The sequence below is a fragment of the Agelaius phoeniceus genome, chromosome 10 (genome assembly GCF_051311805.1).
Source record: "Agelaius phoeniceus isolate bAgePho1 chromosome 10, bAgePho1.hap1, whole genome shotgun sequence".
NCBI classification, from domain to species: domain Eukaryota; kingdom Metazoa; phylum Chordata; class Aves; order Passeriformes; family Icteridae; genus Agelaius; species Agelaius phoeniceus.
Genome location: NC_135274.1, coordinates 21579360 through 21602869, shown reverse-complemented (window position 1 = coordinate 21602869; position 23510 = coordinate 21579360). Strand labels below are relative to the sequence as shown.

Here is a 23510-nt window from a genome sequence, read left to right as displayed (position 1 = left end):
ATAAGTCTGAGGGAAGTCTACAAGGGACCAGGAAATGTGGATAAATTTGGGGGCTTTGGGGGATGTGAGGTACTCTTGGACGTGCCACTGTCAACTGGGAATGTTGCATACAAAATGTGCCAAAGGAAGAGGTGGAGAAGGAGCAGGTCAGGTCCCTTTTCTATCACTTTTCTAAATATCTCTTCACTGTGGCACCTGCATTTTGCCATGTACACCCAAGTGTTATAAATGTGCCCCTCAGGGATGTGTGGACTTTACTGAGACTGCCCCAGAGATGACGTGGGTTGATCAGCCTTGGAAGGGACAGAAAGGACCTTTTTGTGTGGACCTGAAGTGGACTGTGCAGATGGTTATTTGCTGTACTGAGAGCAAAATTACTGCATGCTCATTGCAAATGGAGTGATGATTTTGGAATCCAAACCTCTGATCAGCCTCAGACTTGACATCAGTAGAGGCTTAGGACTGACCAAACAAATACTTTGCATTTTGCCTACTTTAAAAAGTTTATCCTGCTAGTGTCCCCACTGGTGTACAGTGAAATCTGGTGTGGGGCAGATAGAACAATTCTGGAAGTCTAGCATTTAAGTTTAGTTATCTTTTTGGGAACTTTTTAGTTTGGGGTGGGAGGCAGGTGAATGCATTTTTCACAGTGGATTCTCAGCACTTTGGAAGTCTGACCTGTTTTATACAGTCCATGGAGATGGATTCAGGACCATTCCCTCCTGAAGCAAATGAGTGATGAAATGATGAGGCCCCTTGGAGGTCAGCAGAGCTGAAGGAGTCGATGAACTCACTGCAGAGGGGCAGAGTTGGAATCAAAATAAAGGACAGCAGAAGGATAATAATTGAATTTTATGGAGGCAGATGATAATTGGATACTAATCCTTCATTTTCAGTGCAAATGGCATATTCAGAATGGCCTTTTGTTGAATTTCTGCTTCAAGAGGAGTAAGGACAGGCTGGAAAGGGGCCAGGAGAGGTGAGGGAGGGCATTTGGAGATATCAGGAGCAGTAGCTCTTAGGAAAAGGATGAAAAGACTGAAGAAATTTGATTGTAAGACAAGGTGAATTGAGGGAAGGTCATGAGAGCAGTCCTTATATATGTAAAAAAAAACTTGCAGAGAAAAAGATGAGTCTGTTCTCACCATGAGTGGGGGAAAGGAGAAAATGCAGCGTGTCTAAATAGAGCAGGGTGATTATTTAGGATGGACAAGAGGTTTATATCTTCATAAAAGGGCAGGAAAACAAATGCCTGGAGTGGCAGTGGGGTGAGCTGAGCCTGCCTCAAACCAAATATCTCCTGTGGCCCCTTCCCAAGCCTGGCTTTATAAGATTTTATGCTTGCTCCTTTGGAGAGAGCTTTTAGTTTATCCACAAGCAGTTGGATTTGCAGCGCAGTGTAAATAACTTCAGGACAGGGTTTTGGTTATCAGTGCTGATTTCCTCAGCTGTATATTAGAACTGAAGGGTCACTTGGAAGCTGTCAGTGTTTTCAGATAAAAACAAATGCATCTGAAACACAGTTCAGCTGGTGAGATGGAGATTATCAGAACTAAGCCTTGTGATATGGCATTTGTGATAACACTCTGCTTACATAAGCATGTGGAGATGGTATTTTACCCTTTCTCCTATTTTTTTCTTTTAATTTGCAGTTTTCATTTTAACCAATACATTCTACTGAACTTTTAAATATTTTTGTAAAATATCCAAGCTGACATATCAGCTAGGAATCTTTGCAGTTCTATTTGAATCACATTGGTAAATTAACATATGCTGATAAAAAAAATGAGGCTGATAACAGGAAGGTTACATGGCATCATCTTGTGGCTGTCTTAGGTTTTCCTGTATAAAATGTTAACTTCTTGAAATTCATTAAAGAAATTAAAGTTTTTTAGATTCTTTTCAAATTCTAAAAACTGAACATTTATTTTGGGATTTATCTAATTCTAAGTAATCCTCAATCTTTAAATAATAGGTAGCTTTTCTAAACAGTGCTAAGTTGTTGCGGTTTTGCTTGTTTTTTTTTTTTTTTTGTTTGTTTGTTTGTTTTGTGGTTTTTTTTGTTGGGTTTTGTGGTTTGGTTTTTTTGAGGGTTGGCATGCCCTCTTTAATTCCTCATTGTCCTTTGAGAATTGGGGAATTACTTAAAAGTTAAATCATACAGTTCCAATAAAGATGTCCAATGCCATCAGAATGACACATTCATTGTAATTACTTTAGAGTTCACTGTGTAGTCTAATGATTGGCCATTGAAAGGAATAAAATACTGCCAGTTGAGCAGTATTGAGATTTTTTTTTTTTCATCTGCAGATCTCCTGTATAAAAAGCAAAGTTTCAAGTTTTTTGGGGTTTTTTTGATCAATAGGATTTCTGTATAGAAAAAGAACCATCCAGTGCTATTCACATCCACACAGAAATGGTCTCTTGCTGGAAGTAAACCTAATTGTCTCTGACAGTAAAAGGAACCACTTGGACTTGATTATGCAGCTGGTCACATTTTATTGAGACACTGACATATTCCCTGTGGTCTGGGAAGAAAAGGAGATGATATGGTTGTGAAGTTTTGCTGGGTCAGTGCTCTGCCAGTGAGTGCAGGGTTATATGCAAACATTTCAAGGTGAGGGATTGTCTTTTCCCCATCCTCCTTCCTCGACATCGCCCTCGGCGCTGTAACCTGCTGGAAAATGCAGGACACAGCTGTTGGGAGCTGCTGCTTCCCTTCCATTAGGAGAAGATAGAGTAAAACTCTTCATTAAATAATTAGATCTATAAGCTTTGAATAAAATTATCTGTTCCCTTTGCTTTATATAAAGCAGAGGCTAAGATATCCTTGTATGCCCAAAATAAAGGTTTAGGTTAAAGCATGCAGCTTGTTTAAAATGTTTTAGATGGAATTGTACAAAGATACAGTTTGTGATGTTATGCATGCACACTGTCATCTCTACCATAGAGGAAAACTTGTCTCTTGTGACTGAGATTTAGCAACTGTGAAAGTTAATAAGAAAAGTGTAGTTATGGGCATGTTACTGATTGTGAAAGAAAATGGAATCATTTTGAGAGATCATCTTTCAAACAAGAGTTCCTTTAATAATAATAAAAGAGGTTTCCTGTGTAGATATCTTCATTGTGTACATGTTTTGAAATAACTTTTCTTTTACCAACAGCTCATCTGTTGAAAGCCATTTATTGTAGTAAATAGAATAAATGTATGAGAAGTAGATCAGTCCAGTTTGTGGTAAGCATTTGAAGTTTTGTGTTAGGGAGAAGCAAGGTCTCCTTACTTTGGTAGAAAGAAAGTGTGTCATTCTTGTAACCAAAGGGGACAGTGGAATGTGGCAGTGACTTCTTTAGAGCTGAAGTGCACAATGTAAAAGTTATTTTCTCTCTCTTCTTTCTGTGGAATTAAGTCTTAGGATCTGATAAAATAGTCCATTTGAGGGACTGGAGCTGTCATTCTCCGTGTAAAGAGTTCTGTGGTTAATTTACTATTCTTGAAGTGGATAGTGATAACCATCTGCGTTTTGTATGGGGGTTTTTTATGTTGTTGAGGTTTATTTGTTTTCTTTCTTTGATAACTGAAGCCACAAGTGTAAATAGCCAGTCTGGTTCCTGTTCCTAGCTCTGTCTCTGCCTACCTGTCCCGCCTTGAGTGATTTGCTTGTCTCATATTGGCCTCTAATGCTCTGAAGTATTTAGAAGATTTGGATGCTGGCTAAATGTCACATAACTGACATCCAGATCTCTTAAAAAGCTTTGGAAAGATCACCTATGGCCAGTTCATGACTTTGCAATGTTTAGTGTAGAGGAACAAAGAATTGCTTGTTTTCCAACAAACTGTGGAGTCAGAGAGTGAATCAGTCACTTTTCAATGCCTTCCACCATCTGCCTTGAATGCAAGTTTGGCTTGGATCATGGTGTTGGAAAGTGAGATTTGAACTGTCCCCATGAATTTATTTAAAAGGTATAAAGGCGTTTGACTGATGTGATGGGTAGGAGCAATAAACTTGGTAGTCCTGTAGTGAAAAAGCATAAATGTACAAAATAGCTGAGCTTGGGAGCCAGCAGGGGCTGAGATCTGAGAGTGTTTTTCAATCCCATGGCAAAGAACTTCTCAGGAAAACGAGAGGTTTGCCCTGGAGCAGTTCTGCATGAATTTATACCACGATAGGAGAAGATACATATGGTCAGGTACCCCTGTGAAAGTCTAATACTCAGGTGGACTTAAACACAGTGCAAAAATACTGTAAAGTTTGTTTTAAAAGTATTGCTCTGTTTTCTCTTAGTATGACTTTCTAAAGAGAGAGCATGACCCTTTTATTGGAAATACCTGAAAGCCACAGTACACATAATATTTTTAAAAAATAAAAATTAAAAAGTGGGTTTTTTTGCTAGAGAACTGCACAACCAAATCTAGAGCTGGCATTCTGTTTTCTGACATTCCTTATTTTTTATGATTTCATGAATTGAATTTATTCTATGTCTGTGAGAATAAAGGCTGCCATGAATCACAGTCCTTTTCCTTAAAAGCCTGAATTGTACTTCTTTATGTTAAAGCATGTTAAAATGCATATTGTAAAATATGTAAAATTTGTGGTACAGCTCTGTAAATATTCCCTTAGATAGCGAAAGCAGTAAGTTGTTACCCAAGAATGAGCAGGGGTTGATTGTTAGTATTATTATTATTATAAATATGCCCAGAGTATCCAGAATGTATGAAGGCTGATGGTAGATGTGACAGAGGACACATTTCATGGATCAGCTTTCTGCAGCAGGTGCTGGTGACCTTGCAATGTAACCTGAAGAACCTGAGGTGCTCCAGCATCCTGCATGCACCTCTTTGCACTGTGAGCATGTTTCTCTCACCTCCTGATAAATATTTACCCTCTCCTGGACCTGAATTTATTTATTTCTGTATTTTGGGAGCAGCAAATTAGTGGCCATCAGTTCAGACCATGTGAAATCCAACCGGGCAGGTTGGAGACCAGCCCAGAGGAATGCCCTAATTAACAGGAACATGTAATTAAAATTGAAGCAGATGTGGCTTGGGCAGGTGGTATTTCCTGAGCGTTTCCTGTGTGTGCACACTGTGTGTGATGGACACAAATAACTCCTCTTTCTGCAAGTGTGGGCAGTGCTGCTGGTGCATCTGCTGAGCAGTTGGTGTGTGTGAGTACCACAGCTCGGCTCTTAATGGGCTGAAACGAGCTCTGAAATCCTCCACATAGGAAAATATCTTGAAAACTCAGCCTGGACAAAGTTTGAGGTTTTAAAAAAATGATATTTGCATGAGAGGCTATAAATGGAATAACCCCATGTGATGGATTTCCTGCATTCTTCTGTGATTATCAGCTACTAGTTACTGTTGGGAGCGTCGTGTTAGACAAGAGAACACTTTGATCTGATGCAGCTTTACAAAATATGACCAGTCATTGCAACTCACAGGATCTGAGAGCAACTACTCAGCTGAAAAATCAATCTGTAAAAATTCCAAAATGGCACTTGTTGTTAGCTCTTATCTAAAAAGCTGCTTTATGAACAATTTTGGTGAACTGGAAGAAAACAGTGGAAATTTACAGTCAAAATATGGGAATAAGGCACTTAGATATCTAACTCTGCAAAACTGGAATTCAGATTATTTTTTCTTAGTAGGCCAGGAAGTGTAGGCAGTTCCCCATGCTCAGTACAGGTGGTAAATCCAAAAAGAAAAAAAACTAACCAAACCAACCACACTTGAAGTTTTACGTATTTGTGGGGAATTTTTGTCCCTGTAGATCTTTCAGATTGAATCTGTAGAATCCTTCCACAATTCCAATTTTTTTTTTTCTTGGGGTTTTATGTCAATTTAATAGGGTTATCTGAGAAGTAATTGTGTTATACAGTTAAATTATTCCATCTCTTGGTTGTTGCACTGACCTGTTGTAATTTTTCAGTATCTGTTGAGTGGTGGTTCAGTGTCCCAGCTGGCTTATTTGCAATACCTTGTGCTCTCCTTTGGCAAGCTGTGTCAAAAAGTGCTGTTCCAGCAAATGACTTTCCATTAAGGCACGGCAGGTCTGTGTTCCCCGTGGTTACCAAATTGAAAATTAAATTTGTATATTTTGTGTGTGTGTTCATTTATCTTTTATAATCTTCTGGTGAAGAATAGCCTTCTGATGCTGCAGAGGCTGCAGAACCACTGGCATTATTACAGATGTATTTTCAACATATTTAAAATTATTACTCTAGGTTAAGGACTTTGAATCTTCAACAGTGGTGATCTTTTCATCACATCAAAGTGGGAAATCTCTACCTTATTCAAGAGAAGTATGGTGAACTTTCTGGATTTTAAGTGCAGTTTTACCTGTTTTTTTTCTGAGTTCAGGAACTGAGCCTTTTGAGATGGAAGAGAATGCTCAAGAACTGAGTTTATGTCCTGTTCTGATGTACATTAGTTCCATACTGGTCTGTATTAGAAAGTAAAGGTCAGGAATTTATGGAAATGTCTGAGAGCATCCTATAAAGGCACAGGAGTGTTCAGACTGGCAGTTTTACATTTATTAGTGTTGATTCTGACTTGAAACCAAGTCTTCAGTCTGTGGTGGCTCCACTTCATTGGATTATGTAAATTTACAGCAACAGAGATGTGCCCATAAACTTTGTTGTTATTCCCATTGAGTAAACCTGAAAAAATGCCTGAATGAAGCATCTTTTTAATGTGACCAAAGGGAGTCAAACATTTGGCTGAAGTTCTCAGAGGCAGTGCTGTAAATGGAAATTGGCAATTGCATTGGTTCCTTCTGAGCATGCAGCTGCTGGGGGAGCTGAGAACATCCTCACCCGGAGGGGCTGCTCCTCCCCACTGCTGAGATCCACTCTGGGAGTCCCTGAGCCCTGTACATTCTAGGAATTAAATAATTTGAGCATTTGGAAAGAAGAACTGTGACGTGCATGTGAAGTGTTGATACTCTTCCAGGCTGAACTGCCAAACTTTAAAATTTTATGAATTTGACTGGGTTTAGGAGATACTGGTTTTGTATATTTTGCTTGTTATGCAATTAGTATGTAAAAAAAAAATTAGTTCAATTACCACTGACTTTTAAGTTCATGCTTGTCAGCATCAAAGGCAAATGCAAGTCAGTTATTATATAATAAGTCTGGGAAGAAAAAATTTTCCTGATGTTGTTCATAAGATTTATCAAAGTGGTCTAATATGTGCTGATTTATTGTAAAATAATGTATGCTCATAATTTGCAATTTGATTTTAACATGCTATAAAGATATTATGGAGTAAATAGTGAGTGGGATTATTTCTGTAACTTAATCAGAAATGTTGTCACAAAAGTTTCAAAGACATGTTGATTTAATTAGGAAGGGGAAAGTAACTTCTATTAGTAAGGGAGCAATTTGCTTATTGTATCTTCCTCTTTCAATGCTTAATTCCTTTTATTGTGACTGAATACTTCTGGTTACAATGTGCCATAACCCTATTGGCCTGGGATAAGTTTCTTTAATTATTTATTCTATTAATGTTTCTATCACCTGAGGGAAATGCAGATATTCCATTAATGATTGTGTTAATCAAACAACTTTCTCTATTTCTGTACTGCCCAAGTTTGTCATTACATTAGCAGGCACAGGAGATGAAATTGGAAACTTGTAATATACTGCAGATTGGATTAAGTCATCTGTGTGTTGTAGATTGCTTGAAGACTTATTTTAGATAATTTAAAAACATTAAATCTGCAAGACAGTTATTGTTCCTGACAGGATCCCTGAAGTCCCAACATAAGGCCAGTGCTGTTGTAAAGATTTTGAACTTTGTGTGTGAACAGCCTTGCTGGAGCAATGAAGCCAGGGATACAACATATTGCTTTGAATAAATATATTTTATAAAAAAAAAAATATACAAAAATATGTCTGTTTATAAAAAGCCTTTTGCATGTTGGAATAATCATTCTGCCCATGTAATGTGATGATGGGCATTAGGCATTTCAGTGGAGTAGGTAATTTTTGGTCATTTCTAGGTGTAATAGGTGTTACAATTTTACTTTCTCCCCTTTTAAGGCCTCGATGTTGCCTAGGCAGTAAATGTTCATTTTTCAAATGTTCAACCACAAGATGGGTGGAGAAGGGAGCCCTTGTGCTTGACTTCCACCATAAGCTTTGCTTGCTGGGGCTCTCCCTGGGGGCAGTGCAGCCCCTTCTGGAAGCAGTGCCAGCACCTTTAGCCAGGAGCTTCCCACCTGCAGCACTGCAGCTGGTGTTGGATATTGCAGGGGCTCCTGGAAAGAACCTGGTGGGATTCTCAGATACATACTGCTTGCTTAAAAAGACTATACATTATTCAACTGTTTATTTTTGATGTGTGCAAGACTGCCAGGGTGTTTTTTGAAGTTCTGTTGAGGACCTCCAAGCAGTTAGGTTTAGTGGCCTTGTTGTGAAGAGAAGGTTGTGGACAAGGCTTTCAGGCAGTGTCAGTATCTCTGTGCTTGGAAATTATACATCTGTGATCCTTAATCTTCTTTTCAGTCCTGAGAGCTTTGTAGACACACAAAACAAAATCCCCAAAAACCCAACTTCACAGAATTCAGCAAATATTCCATAAGCTTTTTGTGCTGCACATGGGTAGTGCTTTTTATTTGAGTAATAAATTTTATTTCCGTCCTTCTTTGCTTACATGACTGCTCATCTGCATAAGTAGGGGAAACCTTCAGTTGCTCCTTCAGCAGTCCCATCCTCTGAAGGTATCATGGCAATAGTTTCAGCATCTGGAATTCTCTGGCATGTGCTGGGGAGGAGGGTGGTCCTCTGGTGCCTTCATCCTGTGGTCCCTGTGCCAGCCAGTATTGAAAGTGATGCCAGCCCAGACCAACCTGTCTGAGTTCTCACTGACCATCAGTGGATACTGCCAAAATAATTCCCATGTTTGCCTCTTATGCTGGCCAAACTGGTGGCTCAGGTAATCCTTCAGTGCAGGTAGGAAATGTGAAGAACGTGCTGACAGTGAGCACATCATCTGGGGGAACAATTCCATTCTGCTTAGTAAATATCCTTTCCTGGATGAATTTAAGCCAAACATGTAATTATAACTATATAATTACAACCAATTTTCAGCATCATGCCCTCCCTGACATCCTTGAGACGTGACTTCAGATTGGCTTCTTCATGTTTAAAGATTGGTTAAATTTATGCTCTTTTAGAAATTTGATAAGCAAATGACGTGTGGATTTTAAAACAGTTACTGTGATAATTTCTATAGGATTCTTTTTTTCATTTGGATGCGCTTCCTATACATACATTTTTTTCTTACTTTTATTTCCCAAAAAGCTGTTGCCTTTGTCTCATACTTAGTAAGAAAATATGAAAGTTGTATGGTTTTCTGCATGTTTGATATGTTTTTAATAAAGTCATGCAGTGATGCATACTAAGCTAAAGGAGTCCTGATGGGAAATAAACTAAACTTTACTTGTGTGTTGGTTTTTTTTCAGAGATTTTTTAGAGCTCTCCAGAGAAGATGATGCAGACCTTGCAGTGAAAATCCAGGGTCAGTGGCGTTCCCAAGGCCTGGAGGATGTCCGGCTGGTGAATTACTCCGTTCTGCTCGACCTGCCAGGCCCCTCTTCAAACACAGTAACTCTGCAAAACAGTGGGGAATGCTTTTATCCAAGTGGACAACAGTGCAGCACAGACCCCAAAACACTTCACAGCCAAGACCTCCTGTACTCATATGCAGCTTATTCTGCCAAAGGAACTCTTGAGGTAACGTCGTCGTTTGTCTCTGTCACTTGTGGTGAAATAGAGTTAGGAAACAACAGCTTTTACTGAGCCTAACTGGAAAATTACACACAGAATCACAGAATTATTTAGGTAGGAAAAGACATCTAAAATCATCAAATCCAATTGAAAATATGCTGAAATGCCCAGCCTTAAAATAAGCGTATTTATGTGAATTATGATGTGGCAAATTGTACTTATCTTAATTAACCTTACAACCTTATATCTATGAATACTTCATAGGAGATAGATATAGATATACACTCACATATATCTATGCGAATCTAATTACACAATGTCTATAATTTTTTAAATATCTGTTTATGAATTGGCACATTTCAAAATCTGGAAGCTGTGTCTAGAGTTTCACTTTATCCTTGCTGATGTATGAGTGCTACTGGTTTGAGGGATGCTTGTAGGAAGGATGAGGCTGGTGGGAGTGCTGGGCTAATACCTGGAGCCTCTGAATTATGGTTGTGGATCTCACATAGTTTCTTCTGTGACAATTCAGTTGACATATCTGCTCTGTTTCCTCTTGAAAACACCGATTTGTAGTTTTATCTTACTGCAGTTACTCTAGGAAGTTTTGTCAGCAAAAAGATTCTACCTATTTGGATTTGTTACTTGCCAAGTGAAATAAGATCTTGGATTATCTTGTTTTTTCCTGTGTACTGTCTTCCCTGTCTGTTTTCCTTGAGCTTCTGACTAAATATTTTGAGAGTGCAGAAAGGAGCCATCATTTCTGTTTACCTTCCTAGCTGAGAGAGTGCAAATCTTAAAAAATATTTCTGAAATATAAAAAATTGCAATTTCACTGCTAATTGCATTATTGTCATCTTCCTCCTTTCAAAAATATCGTATTATATTGATGCTGGGGGGTTTCTATCTTGCTTTGTGTCTTATTTAAAAGACATGTTTGTTCATGGCTTAGAACACTTACAGATTATAAAGGAACAGATTGTGAACATTTTAATATTTAAACATGCCTGCTCTCCATGCTGAGTCTTGTCAGCCTCATTCTGGGGCTCTGTCCACTTCAAATTTGTTGCTGAGAAGCAAAATGAAGTAGGCAAGAAGAGGTCCTAACTTGCATGATACATGCTTTAACTTTTCCACGTAATAATGAATGTGGTTGCCTTCTCATATCACTTAAAAACTCCATATTTAATATTATTTTCTCATTGTAACTTAGTAAAAGTACCTGTAATCAGAGAGAGGAATGGTTGTGACCTTTGAGGTTTTATTTAATGAATGTCAGTGCGGTGCTAACAAATTCATCAGATTGAAGGAAATCCAATGTTCCAGGAAAAAACGCTGCTGTTATTCCCAGCAGCACGGGCTCCACTCTCCATTATGTTCCAGGGCACTTTGCTCTTATGAGTTCAGCAGAAATGAGGACCACACACACCATCCTCATCACAGGGGCTGGACCTTGGCTTTGGCAAAACTCCAGCCTTGCACTGGGGCCAAAGAATGACTCTCTGCATGGTTTTACGGTCAGTTCTTTGGGATACCTCAGCCCCCTCACAAAACTTGAGATGTGTTCTTCTGTTCTTCAAAAAATCTACCAGAAATGTCCTTAGATCTAGAGTTTTTGCCGAAAAGGGAGATTTCCCAATTTGTTTAGGCTATAGGTAAGTTGGTACTGATCTAACCTTCCTGACTTTCAATCCTACACACTAATCTCTACTATTTAAACTAATGGAAGTAGAAAAACTTTAAATTAGAAGTAGCAGGTGGTGGCTGTTGCTGGGCTCAGCCATCAGAAAGTGACTTGATTGCTTGCAGTGGAACTACAAGTTGCGTATTTTGGATATCCTGCAGTGGTTTGTGATTGCAAAATCATGAGGGTTTTCCTGTGAACAGGTATTTTTATAACAGCTACTCATAACCTGAATAATTTTCTTTCAAATGTGGCTCATCCTTAGCAGAAAATTCCTATTATGTGTCACTTAATCAGGCTGAATTGCTAATACTGCCTCAATGCTGCTGCTTTATTGTATCTCATTTGTCTGTTTGGTTTGCTAGAAGTTGAAGCAAATAAAACCATTAAGCTATTGCAGTCTGGCTACCAGCAGAGCTACAGCTCCACTTTGATGTTGACAAGGTTATTTGTAGAACAGCAAGACTCATTTTCTTTGACCACCTGTCATGTCCATTCATCATACGGCCATTGTATATGAGCCATCCAATTTGTGCTTTCTGGTAACAGTCTAAACAGCATTTGTGAGTAAAAATGTGAGCATTTGTGATCTGAAATCTACTTCAAAAACCTACTTAGTGCCATTGTGATGGATGGTGCACTTTACTAGTTCTCTATATTTCATTGGGCTGTGAAAAGGTGACAGTGTTTACCCATCATGGTGACAGGCAGGGCAGCTTACAGTTCTGGAGAGGGCTGTCGAGTCACTTTTGAAATAGATATTGCAGCAGTTATGTAAATAATATATTGTAGGCTAGGTCAGCCTAAGGAAAGAATGACATACCTGAAATATATTTTTATTAAAACTTAAATATCAGCCACCTTTTATAGAGCTTAAACCTTTTGTCTGCTTGATAAAAACAGGAAAGCTGCTCTGGCCAGCAGAGTGCACATATAAATGGAAATTACATTGCTTCAAATTTATGCATTAAAGCAAAATGCATTGTCAGACAGTATCCGGCCAGTCTCCAAGTGAGGGTGGTGTGGTGAATCCGAATGTGCTGCTCCTGCCTCCTGCAGCTTTGGGATCCAGGAGCTGTGGGGGTGCTCTGTCCCTGGGGACTGGAGGGGGCTGAGATGGGGAACATCAGCAGGAGCTGATGAGAGAGGGCTGTGAACCCCCAAAATCTGGTGTCCCCTTCAGTTCCACTCTGGGAAATGGTGTCAGTAGCCCACGTGTGACAGGGGTGTGGTGATCCCAGAGTGCACCAGAGGAGAAGCAGGGCTACATTTGGGCTTGCAGGAGCCTGGGTGGCACTTGGGGCACTGAACAGTTGGTTTCAATCAGTTCTGCTGAGTGCAGCAGCTTCTGGAACAAACACATGTCCACAATATTTGTCTGCTCCCTCCACTGTTTCTTTAGCAACTGTAAATAGTCCTAGCAGATGTAATGGTTGGTGCATGGGAATAACGTTCAAGGACAGCCTAATTAAAGCAAAATGTAAATAGTATTTGCTTTGGATTCATGCATTTTCTGAAATTATGTTTGTGTGACCTGAAGTTTTCCTCGCTTTCCTTTCACCTTCAATTTATTCACTCTTTGCTTTATGGAAGTGTTAAGGAACTTCTGGCAGTCCTAAGTTTGCTTTCATACTTGGAACTGAGGTACTTGGTGTCCTCTGTTGTATGGCATTGTCTCCTGATTCACTACTCTGCCTCTTTTGGAATAATGCACCAAATCCCTGTTGGTTCTTTTGCTGCCCCTCTCTTCTAGTTTGAGGTTTGTTTCCACCCTCATGGATGCTCTCAGCAAGCCCAGCAAAACATCCTCTTTCTTTCCTGGAGCTTTCATATACTGAGAGGATGGTTTTGGTTCAGGAGCCAGGAGAGGATGCAAGAGTAGAAGTACTGGCATGTTCTTGAAATGGAGATGCACATGCAGGCAGGGATTATTTGAGGGGTTATGGACAGAAATGAATTGTGCTCATCTCCAAGGCAGCTCTCCCAACACCTGACTGTGTCTATTTTGTATTTTGCCCACTGCTCTGTCCCTGTCCCCTGACTGCTTTGACTCCTCTGTTGTGTCACCTCACTTCCATGCCATCATCCACATTCCCAGTTCCTATTGATTTCCCTGTTGCTGATCTGAGGCATTTATACCCAATCAGCCAGGGGTATCTTTGATGAGTTTTGGAGGGGCTGCAGGGAGCAGACAAGTGGGAATGCTGCCTGCCTGCCTCTACCCACACCATGCAGAAGAGATTCTCTGCATCTGCTGGTCACATCTCAGTCTGCTCCGGTTCGTTTGTTTTGGTGACATTTTCTCAGCTAAATGAGAACCCACCGCAGAGATTAATGCAACCTGAAGCAATCTGGGATGTACAAGCCCATCTGTTAAGCTCACTCAGTCATCTTCCCATCATTCTTCAATCTTGGCAAGAGGGGAATAAGGGAAGCAGGACTCAGATTTTGCTGTCAGATCCTCTTTCACAAGGAAGGGAGTTTGCCCACTGCTTATCCAGTATCCCATTTTCTTATGGCTGTCTTTAGATGTCTCCTTTCCCTATCCATCCCCTTTTTTCCCAGGTTCTTTGCAGGGAGATGGGAGTATTCCTCTCCTCTACTGCCTGTTCCTCTAACCTTTCCCACTCCTGCCAGGAGCGTGTCCTGCAATCCCCACTTACGTGTCCTACAGTCCCCTCCCCTCCCTGCTCAGGTCTACAGCCCAGTTCTGGCAGCTCTCTCTATTTCCATCTCTGCACCAAAAGGTCTGGAGTTCCTCTGGAGGGGACAGTGCATCAGGAAGTCCTTGACCCCAAAGCTTGCTTTCATTTGATTCGGTTTCATTGTGCTGGAAATGTGATTAGTGCACCCTTATTATCTTTTCTCTTCCCTCCAGCTAATCAGTGGTAATTTCCTTAACCATATTTCAGAATTAAGATTGGTGTCAGCGGGTTGGTTTTAGAAAATTTTAAAATCTTCCCAGGTTATTTTTATCCCCAGGCAGAATTTCTAAATGAGCCTTCTGCAGCATGCTCACTAGCACATCTTGAATTCCAAAGGCAGAGAGTGCGTTTAATTTAGATTAAATAATCGCAGCATCTCTTCCTAAGTCTTTCAGTCATTTTTGATGGCACATTGGTGCAAAATACCAAGCTAGAGGGAATTTTGATACATGTGTGCATTTAATTCTTTTAGGCATGCCAAATTTAGTTCATCATTATCTTTATTAACATTTTTAAAGATTTCTTCTCTGAAGAGACATGCACTAGCTAAAATGAATCCCTAGCAACTGAAATCAGTTTTGCAGATGGCTAGGGCTATAGGTTGAATAACACATACACACAAATGAGAAGAATCATGTGATTTTTTTTTGGTAACATTTAGAAGTTTTAGTGCAGCTTTATTTATCTTTTATTTATAGAAGAGTTTCTCCGAAACCTCTTCCACAAATAATCATAATTTAGACCACTGCTCTGCATACCAAGTAGGCACAGCAATTTTCCAAGACAATCTCACTAAGAATATGGATTTTAGAATAGACTTGACCTTTAAGCAGAAAACAACATTCAACACTAACTACAGCATAGCTGCCACTCCGTTATAATTACATATAGAAAGCTGTGAAATGCAATGTGAAGGTTATATAATTTAAAATTGCAGGCAAGGGCTCCAAAAACGATCATTGAAGAGATGTCCTGCAGAACATCCTGTCAGTTTTCTGGCATATATCACATAACCATTAATAAATAAAGTTGTACAGTTCCCTAAAAATAATAGTAGTTCATCGTGCTCAAAGCCCATATTAATATTGCTGGGAGATTTTTGTGTCATTGAAGGTAGGGTTTCAAAGATGCAAATGCTGTTGCTGTAGAGCCTTTTGCTGTTTTATAATTGCAAGTCAATGCTGTCCTGATGTTTTACTAATAAAATGTTAGTAATGGCATTTTAGTAATCATACCATTAATAATAAATGAGATTTTTTTAAGTTATAAAAAAGCAAAAGGTCAGGCATCTTGATATCTCGAGACATAACAGATCACTGAGCACTTCCATGCCACTGCACAGAATCAGCTGAAGGCATTTCTTAGTAAAGCCTCTGTACAATATTAGAGAGGGAGCAATGTTGAACCATAACAATTATTTGTATTCCAACTACATGGTAAAAGCTAACGGGTGCAAGCCCTGAGGGCTTAGGAAGAGTATTTGGTGCCTGTTTTAGGTTTTAGTGCAAGCAGAATTCCTATTGAAATAAATGAGAATTACATCATTTCTAAGCAGAGTTAATTTTGTCTGTTAGCAGTCAGTGTGAGAGAACAGCAGTGAAATTTGTGCAATTGCATGGGTCTCCAAGGAGGATTTTTCCCTTTAATCTTTATGGTATAATCAGGGCCACTGAGTTGGCATCACCTCTGCAGTTCAGTGGATACCTGGGCTGGTGCCCACCCAGTCCGGCTTCTTTCCACCCCCACTGTTTATAAAGGGTGTTTGGTTCAAACCTCAATAGAAATGATACAAATGTACTCTGGTCAAGTGGAAATCTTTCTGCCAAATCCCAAGTCATGTTTTTTTTAGGTAGTGCCATCTTCTCTCTCTCTGCAACTTCTTCTTCACCTTCTTAGTAAATGTGAGCCTCCCAAAAACATACCTGTGCTTTCTTCTATGTTTAAGTTTGTAAAGGCAAAATTCTACTCAGAGGAGGAATTTTCAAGTAAAAAGCTTCTCGTGCTCTGAGCTCTTGAGATTGGGTTTTAGGGATCTTTTTCTTTTAAATTTCTCCAGTATTCTGGAGGTTTAAAGCTGCCTCAAAGGAATCCTGCTTACGCTGTAAAAAACAAAAATTCCCTTCAACAGAGGGACTATTAAGTAAATATCAGCTTTTAAAACGTTGCTATTATGACAAAAATATCATAAGAAACAACTATAACTGATATAAGAACAAGAACAAAATATTTTTGTATTTATATATATTCCATCCTTGTCCCTAAAACTACTTACATAACTTTATTGTTTAAAAAAATGTAGCTTCATGCATGAACAATAAAGAACTGCTTAAAATGCTGCTCAGTTCTCTGGTAGTTATGAGTGACTGTAAAGTACAATATTGATTAAACTATTGCTGCTTCTCATTCTTTTAAGTTAGTTTTTCAGGAAGAGAAGCAAGTCCTAAAATCTCTTCAGGAGCATTAGCAATAGAAAAGCATCTGTAGTTAAAGGCAGATTCCATTTTAGTGGGCATAAATATTGTGTGTGTGTGAGCATGGGCACAGGGCTCTGACCCTGGCAGGCTCTGGCATGAGGCATCCATGGCAATGTGGGTTACAATTGCTGTAATCAAATTGTTTTTTAAAGGGCAAAAAATCACTCTTCTGCCATACTTCACTTGATTATTTTTTTTAAATTGGAGGAGAAAAAAAATCTAAATATGGTTGTGCCCTGTGAATTAGAGCTGGCAGCTGAAGATAATCAGCAGTTATTTTAATTTTCAATGCAGTGTGATAAATCTTACCAGTTGAAGCCTCAGCAGTGTTTTATCTTAGGAGTTCTCTCTACCTACCAGTACAACTACTACAGTCAGCATTGGACAACATTTTGTCAAAATTTTAAACCTACTTTCTTCTAGAGTAGTAATATGAGTTCATTGCATGCTTTTCTGTGGGAGCCTCTGTCTCATTGTTAAAATATTTTTTAATATTTTGAAATGAAAGTAGCACTGAAAATCCAAAACAAGACTGAAGATTTCTTATCTCTGTGTTAGGATGTGGTGATATGAAGTCCAAATATTTTCTAAGATGAGCACATGAAAGAGTGGGAATAAGTTCTCACTTAAAAAAAAAAAAAAAAAAGGATCCTTGAGAGGTTTCAAATGTTACCTAAACTAAGGATGAAGCCGTCATTATAAGAATAATTTGGTGAGAACCGCAGTGTGCATGACTTTGTTAAAAAACTTTGGTATTAAAGAGCAAAGGATGTACCTCTCTGGAGAGTGCTTTGAGGAATGCTCTAAATCTGGACATAGCCTTGGTAGTAGGAAAGACCAAAAAAAGAAGAAGATGACTCTCAGAGAAAATCCTTTGAAGCAAATACCTTTTGAAACCTTTCAGAGCAGGTTGAAAAAAAAAGTGCTGCTGTGATATAGCAGGTTGAAATATATATATAATGATTTAATTCTTAAAAATGTGAAGAAGAATAAAAAGCTAAAAAAAAAAAAAAAAAAAAGGCCCAGGCAGTAGCCATTGGCAAGTGTAGGTTTGGTATCCAGGTGCTGTTGGCAGAAGTGCATTGACTGTGTATGGAAACTGTCAAAATGCCAGAGCCTCCTCACTGGCTGGACTAAAATGTCCTGAGAAAATGCTTTTGTTCAGAAATTCCCTTTTAAATCTGTTTGGAAATACAGCATTTAAACCTCCACCTACTGACTGCAATCCCAGGAGAGAAGTATCTCTTTTAAAATAAAGAAATAAAAAATACTGCAAAGTGAATAAAGCTGAAAATGCATTGGTCTTCTCTCTTAGACATCCCTAGGTTTTTATTCTGTCTGATGTGCTGTCTCTCCCACTAAATATAAATAAATCTAATGTCTAACCTCATGAAATGAATATCAGTTACAGTGTTTATCTCATTAATTTAGAGGGCCTTAATGTGAATTAATCCTGAGCTCTATCAGTTTTATTCCCACAATTATTTCTGGTGTTCCTGAGCTCTGCAGTTCAAAGGGAAGGTGCCTCATCAATCACCAGGCTGTGACTGGCCCAAGAGCAGGTGTGTGTGAGAAGGAAGGTGTTTCAAGGAATTTATCTTCCTTCCACTGAATTATGTTACCATATAGAGTTAGTCCTGTCTGCTGCAGGATTCACTGCCTCACTCTGGTGCCTTGAAGGGGCAGAAAGGTGAATAAGGATGGAGGAGGTCTGGCAGTGGCTACAACTAAGGGAGAGCAAAGCTGCTAAATATGCAAGAAAGCTCCTGCTGCCTTCTCATCCAAGAGGGATGTGGCTCCTGCTGCAGGTCAGTGCTTGCCAGGCACAAGCTTCACCTGGGGGATATTTTAGGGAATAAATTAGCAGGAAAACTCTAGAAATTTTTATGTTGCTGGAAAAAGAATTAATGCATCAGTTTCCTAACAAAGCATTTGATTCAAGAAGATTTTATCGTGTATTTGTCCATGTTGCCCTTTTACCACTAAATCTCGTATGTCTTGAGGCTAAAGTAGGACATTATAATCATGTAAAGTCACAAACTGAAATCTAGGATGAGAAATTATATCAGTATGGACAGTGTTAGGCTCAGGATTTTGAGGATGATATCGATCATCCTCGATATCAGGATTTTGAGGATATTATCGACCCTTTGAATTGAGGTTTTTCCCTGATGATCTCACTGCTGCTGTAGGCTTGCTCTGCCTGAATTAAACTTCCACAACTGTTCCATTTTCTCTGCAGACTCTGTAGATAAATTGTTGACAATGTTCATGGGGTAGACACCAAAAATGTAGAGGCAATTGAAGACATATGGAGGGAATCCCCTCAGCAGAAGGTAAAAATAGTGGACATTGCTAATGGTGACTGTTGTGTGTTCTTTGTCCTGTGTCTGGAATTGAGTCTCTTGTGTTTATTAAAGTCAAGGAAAGGCACCAGTGCCTGCAGGAAGATGGATATTAGGGCAATCTGTGCTGGAATCAGAGTTATGAGAGCACACACTGAGCTCCCTGTTCCTAGTTTCTTTTTGTTGATTGTTCAGGATCCAGGGTAGGAAGGATCAGAAGGGGTGAAAAGAGGGAACTGAGCACAGATTTCTGTGGTAACTGATAGTTCTCTAACAATGTTCCTGACTGCATTAATTGGGAATTGAACCATCAAATGGTACTGCTGCAATAATACTGAGTGCTTCTGTGCTGCTGTGGGAGAGGCTGACCTGGATTCCAGGCTGTGTGGAAGATCAGGGAAGCTCTGGATGGGCTGCACTGATGGCAAAGCTTTTGCTTTAAGCAATAACATCGATTCTGTGATGTCAGGCCAGGTTGCTCTTTCCTCCCATCAAGCTGTCCAGATTCCAGAGTCTCTTCAGACTTTCCCATATGTTTTAGGTGATGTAAATTTTTTTCCAGCTTTTCTTTTGAAGTGCCACTGTAGAAGAGGAGTGGTTTAATGGGAACCCCTCTAAAAAGAATTGAGTTCTGTCCTTTCCATGGGATTTCCTCTTTTTCTCCAGGTTTTCCCATCCCTGCTATGGGAGCACATGAACCAAGTTCTCAAACCTCTATGGGGTTTCTGCCCACACTTAAGAGATGAATGTTCAAAATATCTGTGTGAAATTTGGCACAGTTCAGGAGAACCTTCACTCTAATCTTTGGAAACACATGGGATAAAGGTGAACTACTAATTTTGCTATAGACAAAATTTTCAAAATGAAGATTCGCTGTTTCTGAAAGAAAAGCCAAATGGAGCTGCCATGTAAAATCTTTACATTAGTGGGCAATGTAGGATGCACATCAACTCCAAAATTTTGAATTCACTTTTAAAAGCAAAATTTGAAAGCCTGAAACATAAAAGGACTTTTTTTCCCCTGTACAATTTTCTTATCTGTGAGGCAGGAATGACACACTACAAGTTTCTTGTAAAACAAGTCTGCTTCTAAATGTTAGGTGGCTGAAAACCAGAAAAATATTCTTGTTTAATCACAGAGGAGAGCTGTACTCAGAAACAGCTGTATTTCTATATCTGGATGCTTGTCCTGGTCAATCATTTGGGCCACTTGAATCTGATATTACTCAGGCACATTTGCTGTTTTTATTGGAGTCCTTTTCTTGTCATCTGAATATATTTTTAGAACTTATTTTTCCCAGTCCTTTTTCTACAGATGTAATTTAGAGACCTATAAATCTGTGCAATGACTCAAAACAACAGAATTCACAGGAGATGGAAAAGATGTCATTTTCCTTTTCACAACTGCATATTTGCTTCTGAAAATTGTTTGCTCAAATGCTGCTTTAACACTCAGATTTGTGTTTGCATCATTACATGGTTGGCCATCTCCCTGATTATGTTGAAGTGGATGATGTTTGGCCAAGAAAAGGCTGTAAGTAGTTTGTGAAAGATCATTTATTGTAATCCAGAAAATAAGGGTTCTCCCCACCATTTTTGAAAGTTCAAGTGTTCTCTGCATGCAGTGGATGACCTCCCCTTGTACATATGAATGAATATTTCACTCTTAGAGGCAGATATCTGTTTTATTGTTACATATATCCAGAATGTCCCTTTGGTCACTTTGGGTCCCCTGTCCTGGCTGTGTCACCTCCCAGGCACTTCCAGCTTACTTGGAGCAGGGAAAGCAGAAAAGGCCTTGGCTCTGTGCAAGCTCTGCTCAGTAATAATAATAATAAAAAATCTCCATTATCACCCCTGCATTCAGCACAGATCCAAAACACAGCCCCACACCAGCACTGTGAAGAAAATTAATTCTACCCCAGCCAAAACCAGCACAGTTCTGAATCATGAATTCCAGGTTGGAAGACTGAAAATTGTAAGCTGTTTTCTGGACATTTTGTTTTGATGCAGCCAAACTGACTCTACTGGGCAAAGCTGAAGCACCTGTCTCTAAGGAATTAAAATATCAAATGCAGTCTAAGTTATAAAATGAAATATATTGGTTTTCCTTAGCTTCCAAAGCATATGCAGTGTTTCAGTCCAGTTGCACACATCCTGTCTGTGGTGGTGTTTGCATCCACAGGATGTTCTTATGGGCTGATGTTTCAGACAGGAGATGATTTTACTTCTCTGGGTGTGTGGGTACAGCTCCTACAGCTCACCTGAGCCTCTGAGCAGGTGGAGGGAGCTCCAAGCTTCTTCTCTAAGGGCTTAATGTTTGTAGCTACTCTGGAAATGCCTGGTTTCAGTTCAGGGTGATATAAATGACTGGAGGACATTCTGCAGCCTCTGGATGTCTTGTGTTCATTCCCTGTGTCTCACAGAAAGAAGCCAAGGAAATTTCCACCAAGCCTTGAGAATTTGTTGAGTTCAGACACAATGGGATTCTGACATAAACCCCTTTCATTGAAAATTTTAAGGCCAAGTTTAAATCACACCATTATAATTTCCTGTGTACATATGTAGCTTATGATTTATTTCTTTTTTTCAGATACCACATCACAGCTGAGTAATTCTGTTTTGTTTAGTTTATCCTCAGTCTATGTAATTTGTAAATGTATATTTGCATGAATAATTACCTCTGAATAAGCTAAACCAAGCAGGCTGGCAAATACAGATTACTCTTTTTTCTTAGGAAAGTATGAGCAATGTGACTTTATGCTTTGGGGACTAATGCTACTAAATAGCCTTGTAGTTAACTCTTAAAAAGAGGGGATATAAATAATATTAAACACATGCAAGAAAGAATAATTAGGATATAAAATTTTGTCACCAGGGAAGTGACAATCAGCACTGCTTAATGAAAGTTTGAAATAATATTTCTGATAGTATTTTAGGCATCTAATAATCTCATGTCCTTCAATTTTTATGTAACAAAAGACATTGTTCTTAGAGATTCTAAAATAAGTAAATGTCAGTTTAATGTGTCTGAAAATAACAATGTTTTATGTCAAAAACTTTAAAAGCTAGATTTGTATGTATTATGTAAAATAGAGTAAGAAAGTTAGAAAGAAAATAGAAAATATGAAGAAAACCTACCCTAATATGTTTGGATATCTTGCTGGACATCATGAGTTAAGAAGTAATATTTAAATACTAGTTTTGCCTTTTGGGAAACACAAAGGGTATGACTGGGAACAGAGTTGGGGGTTATGAAAACTAAAATAAGAAAAAAGAAAGTGGAAGAAAAAAAAAAGAGAACTGAGTTGTATCAGTTCAGATTTATTTGGGGCTCTGTAACCATAAAATACAGGAGAGCTCTTTTCTGTAGGCTATAAAAAGGCTTCGATCTTGATTCAGTCTCCCTCGGAGTTGGGAGGAAAAAAGTCTTGCAATAAACTGTAAGAAGCAGGGAAACAAACAAGTTTAACCTCAGTGTCTTTCCAAAAATGGTCCTGCAACAGCAAAAGGAAGCAGTGGGAGCAGCTGCAGGAGAGCCCTGTGTGATGGGGCTGTGAGAGCTGGACAGGTGGGACCAGGGCAGGCTGAACATGAAATGTGTCTGTGACTGAACTCTGTCTGCAAGGCCAGACTCCATCCAGCTGAGGTCAAGGGACATCTCTTTTTTCTCTTGTTGTAGAATAAATTACAGCTTGAGCTGTCACTGTAATGCAGCATGCAATTTTATGTAATAAAACCTAGACAGAAGAACCCTTTCTGACTGTAAGCTGGCACTGTGAGTCATATTGTATTGAAATGCTCCAGAATTGTATTGTGGGAGCAGGAACACTGAAGCAAAGAAAAGAAAGCCTCTATAAAGTGCTAGCAAGCATGAGGAAAAGATGTCATGAATCTGTTTGAGGAGCAGGGCTTGTAGATAAAAACACATAGCAAGACTGAAGTTCCCTGATTTAAATCTTCCCTGACATTGTTGGTCAGAAGAACCTCTTAGTCTTGTAAGAGAGAAAAATAATCTTCAATTAATCCAGATCTATAATTATTTACTTTTCTGCTCAGACAGCCTATGACACTTTTCTTGTCTGGAACCAAGGCAAGAAAACTCTGTCACTTTTCTTGCCTGGAACCAAGTTGAAGGAAAGAGGTTGAAAGACAACTTTGGATATTAACATTTCTGTAGAAATACAGTAAATATATAAAAGATAATTATGGATGGGTATTTCGTCTGTGGTGTGCTCAGCAGGACCCTGGTGGTGGCAATCACAGCTGTGGCTCCCTGATTATTGAAGGAAGCTTTTGGCTGGAATGGGAACAGCTCTGGTCAGAAAGCATAACAGAGTTTACACCACAAAGGATTTGGCACAGCTCCCTTATCTCCCCTTCTCTTTCTTCCTTTTCTCTAATTTTAAAGATCAGCTAGTTTTATATTTGCAGCTTTCTTCACGTTTGTTGATGTCCAGCTTTGATCTACAACCAGCTTGAGTTTGCTTTTATGCTCTGCTGAATGCTGCCTTCAGCCTCAATTTCAGAGCTGTGCAAATAAATTATAGCGATGTGTTTAATTAAAGTTC

The 23510-nt window shown here is 39.1% G+C and overlaps 1 protein-coding gene across 2 annotated transcripts in view; it reads left to right on the top strand.

Annotated features, from left to right (window-relative positions):
- Positions 1 to 23510, top strand: part of NAALADL2 (N-acetylated alpha-linked acidic dipeptidase like 2) — a 405646-nt gene that overhangs the window by 215461 nt on the left and 166675 nt on the right. For both annotated transcript variants that reach the window (XM_077184127.1, XM_077184126.1), the window contains one exon: positions 9468 to 9738. In XM_077184127.1, the coding sequence (XP_077040242.1) occupies positions 9468 to 9738 (271 nt within the window). The remainder of the gene's footprint in view (positions 1 to 9467; positions 9739 to 23510) is intronic.